The sequence below is a fragment of the Austrofundulus limnaeus genome, unplaced genomic scaffold (genome assembly GCF_001266775.1).
Source record: "Austrofundulus limnaeus strain Quisiro unplaced genomic scaffold, Austrofundulus_limnaeus-1.0 Scaffold457, whole genome shotgun sequence".
Taxonomy (NCBI): Eukaryota; Metazoa; Chordata; class Actinopteri; order Cyprinodontiformes; family Rivulidae; genus Austrofundulus; species Austrofundulus limnaeus.
This window is the reverse complement of record NW_013952859.1, coordinates 99,845-103,391: the sequence shown is the minus strand read 5'-3', so window position 1 is coordinate 103,391 and position 3,547 is coordinate 99,845. Positions and strand designations below refer to the sequence as shown.

Genomic DNA, 3,547 nt, shown 5'->3' with positions numbered 1-3,547 from the left:
TAAGGCTAAAGGCTGGTTTATACTTCAAGTCGCACGTCTTGTTCCCCCTGCTGAGTGCATCGCCACCAGTCAGAACTCTGTCCTGCGGACCTCGCGACTCTCAGTGCGTGATTGGTCAAAACTTTGTGGGTGTGGAGCAGCACATTTTTCTGCACAATATTTCACTGAAAACGATCTGTTCTCTCAAGCACTTTTTGCTATATTAGCAAGGTGAACAGCCTTGATAAGCAGCTGGTCTGAACATGAACGTTTTCCAGCTCCACTGTTAAGAAAAAAAACAAATGTTTTCCTCCTCCAACACAACACTGATACAACGTTGAGAGAAAAAAATCGATCGTCATTGTTTAAATGCCTAGCTATGCTCTGTACTACATTGGGAGCGCTGTGGGAGGGCAGAGGGGGAGAAATTATAATAATTTATCTCCCACGTCTTCATCCCAGTTAGAAAAAACACATCAGAAATTACGGAATCACTGATCCGCGGTCTCACGTCAAATGAAAGTATAAARCAAGCTTGAGGATGTCGTGTCCTGGCCTCACCCAGCTTCCTGCAAACTCACCATCTCCAGGGTTCCCATACCTTGGTCAACATCAAATTCAAGGACCTTTCAAGGACTTTCCAGTACCAGTTTCCTTGAATTCAAGAACCACGCGCGACGRCWTTTACCTCCTCCTACCACAGAWTGTTACCAATAAACAGGTTTWATATCATGTAAATTCAATGAAAAACTGAACAACATAGAAGTTGTTGAGTCASAATCAATGAAAGAAAGTGGATTAAATGTTTACTCTACATTCATATCCACAAWAYATGGACATGTAATTATGTCCTGGGAGGTTCAGCAGCTCAGTTTGGGAGGAGGGGATGTGAACATGTCCAGACGCTGCTGCTCGGTGAGGACAGGAGGAGCTGTGGTGCTTCACCTTGGCTCAGAAAGAAAGACCCRCCCTACTCTGATCTGATTGGATAAAACTATGACTATGGCTCACGTTATTTGTTGAAAGTCACATCAGTTTACCGTAATCCTGAGTTATCCACTGCAACAAAGGTAAGTTTTTTGATTTAATTTTCTTTTTTACAGATAATAATAATCGGTTGCATGAATGGAGAACTTCAATCCCCAAAAAACATYCAAAGACTTTCAAGGACAAGTGTAATTTTTGGCTAATTTCACAAATTTTCCAGGGCCTTGAAATCATTTTTTTTCAAATTCACAAACTTTCAAGGATTTCAAGGACCCATGGGATCCCTGCATCTCAGGGAGGGATCACCATCCTCTTTACCATATACGCACGAAGGTGAAGACACACACGGAGGTGCCCTGAAGCACGTTACGGGCCTGTCAGTGACAGACTTGGTGATACTGGAGCATCCATGATTGGTCATTATCCCCACGGTGTTTCTCATAGTAAGATACAGAGYGAGTTTTGTTGTTTCTTGTTGCCAAATGTGAAAAACAAACAAAGACGCCCATCTTTACCTGCGTTTTTCTTTCTTCTCTTTGTGTTTTTCTGCGTCTCGTCCTCGATCTTTCCCKTCTTTCTGCTTCTCCTCAGCCTTCTCCTTGTTTTTGTGCTTTCCTTTGTGTTTCTTCCCGACCACAGGAATGTCCAGAGGAACAGGAGGAGGAGGACTTGGGGTCCGGGGACCTTTCTTCTTACTGTGGCTTCCTTTTGAAGACCTGATAAGACGATAAACAAAATAATGAACTTAATAAACACTTATATTGCAATGTTCCATCTGATAATATTTCCAAAAAAATGAACAGAAAATAYTTTAAATTACTTTAGGGCTGATGAAACCTTTGCTAAAAAGCCCAACTTTCCATGAAAAATTAACYGAAGACTACAAGGTGTTAAATTCTGATGAAACTACAAAACCTTCTTACTTGGTGGTTTCGGAAACAGCTAAGGCCAATGATCCCTTCTTCTCCTTCTTCCCGGAGCCGGACCCTTTAGTTCCACTTTTGTGTTTTGGGGGGCTGCAAGACTTTCTGGATGAGGGCGAATCTTTGCAGCTCARCAGCTCAGTTGAGGCCTGAGGGATGAAGATGTAGCAGAAACTCAGTGACAGAATATTTTTGTCTTCATAAAAGGATTTCAGCTAAAAACTAAAAATGACTCTGAGGTTTGGAACCTTGCTCACCTTGTGTTTCACTTTCGGCAGTGCTGTGCTTCTGGATTTTAGTGAAGTCTCGTCTTTCTTGACATCTTCTCTCTTCTCTAAATTTTCCTGCTCCAGTTTCATTAGCTCCCTTTGAATTTTCTGTCGCTTCATCTCTAGGGACAACTCGTAGTCGTAATCACCGATATCAGAATCTGGGAGATAAAGAGAAATGTGAAACCCAAAAAATGTTTCCTTTCACGCAAACAAGCTTGCCGTTTTAACAACTGAGCTTCATTTCTGCATTAAAGAGTCACTGAACCTTCTCGGTTYGTATCCCACTCTGCTGGCTCTTCTTCACTGGCTGGTGTGCGCTCYTTAGTGATCTTTATATCTTCCTTTTCCCTGTGTCGGCCTCTTGAGGAGTCTCTCTGCAACAAACCACCAGGGGCAATCGTTCAATTTTGACACAAACTTTCTGGTCAATCGGAAAAATCTACACCTAAGAAGTGAAGCAGACAACCCACTCTCACTGTCGGGGATGTCGGCTCGTCCAAGTCTCGCTTCAAGTTTTCCGGGTCGACATCCTGTCGTTTGTTTTTCATCCTCTCCCGCAGATCACCTGTGGGTCTCTCTGCTGACCTGCTCCATTTAGACATATTTATACACAAGCATAGAATAATTAGTATACAAAAAAATAACTAAGGTCATAACAGCAAATAAATCTAAACTCGATMTGTTTACAAACTCTATCGCTCATTCTCACCGGTTAAAGCTGAATCCTTTGCCTCGTGGCTGAGTTCCATGTGTGTAGCGACAAGTGTTGCCGTAACTGCAGCTACCGGTCTTCAGCCAATTTCTACAGTGACTCTGACAAAGAAACAAGAAAAATTATTCTGACATGAAGCAAAACCTCATACTTAACAGTAAACAGCAAACACAAAACATAAAGCACACTCATTATCAACTTAAGTCATAATCACAGAGGTTTTTGCAGGATGCATTTAACTTCGGAAATGTCCAAACCAGGGCTGGGTAGCGATTCAAATTTCCCAATTCAATTCGATTCACAACGATTCAGGACGATTCACGATTCAGTTTGATTGATTTTTAAATTAGTTAAGGATATCATGCAGTAACACATTTACTTTGATATGTAAGACATTCTCAAAGGAACTAATTCTGCAAATAGTCACTTAGACAGTCCGGTCACAGGCTACGCTCTCCTTCAGTCTTCCATTAGTACGGTCAGAACTTGGAAAAAAGACATTCTCATACTCTGCTCCGTCAACATGGAATGCTCTACAGCAGGATCTGAAGGTACGTACTTTGATTCCCTTGGGACAATTCAAGTTTCTTCTGAGACAAGAGAAATCTTCATGTGAAATGTGCTCTTGTTTTTAGCTCGTTTTCTTAGCTTAGTTATTTGTGTCCGAATTTTTT

The 3,547-nt window shown here is 41.7% G+C and overlaps 1 protein-coding gene across 1 annotated transcript in view; it reads right to left on the bottom strand.

Annotated features, from left to right (window-relative positions):
* Nucleotides 1-1,481: 1,481 nt before the first annotated feature.
* LOC106529641 (zinc finger CCCH domain-containing protein 13) overlaps nt 1,482-3,547 on the bottom strand; it is a gene marked incomplete at its 3' end in the record, with an annotated part of 4,222 nt that continues 2,156 nt past the window's right edge. The window contains 6 exon segments of the mRNA XM_014025119.1: nt 1,482-1,682; nt 1,890-2,038; nt 2,147-2,319; nt 2,427-2,535; nt 2,632-2,746; nt 2,871-2,974. Of these exon segments, the coding sequence (XP_013880573.1) occupies nt 1,482-1,682; nt 1,890-2,038; nt 2,147-2,319; nt 2,427-2,535; nt 2,632-2,746; nt 2,871-2,974 (851 nt within the window).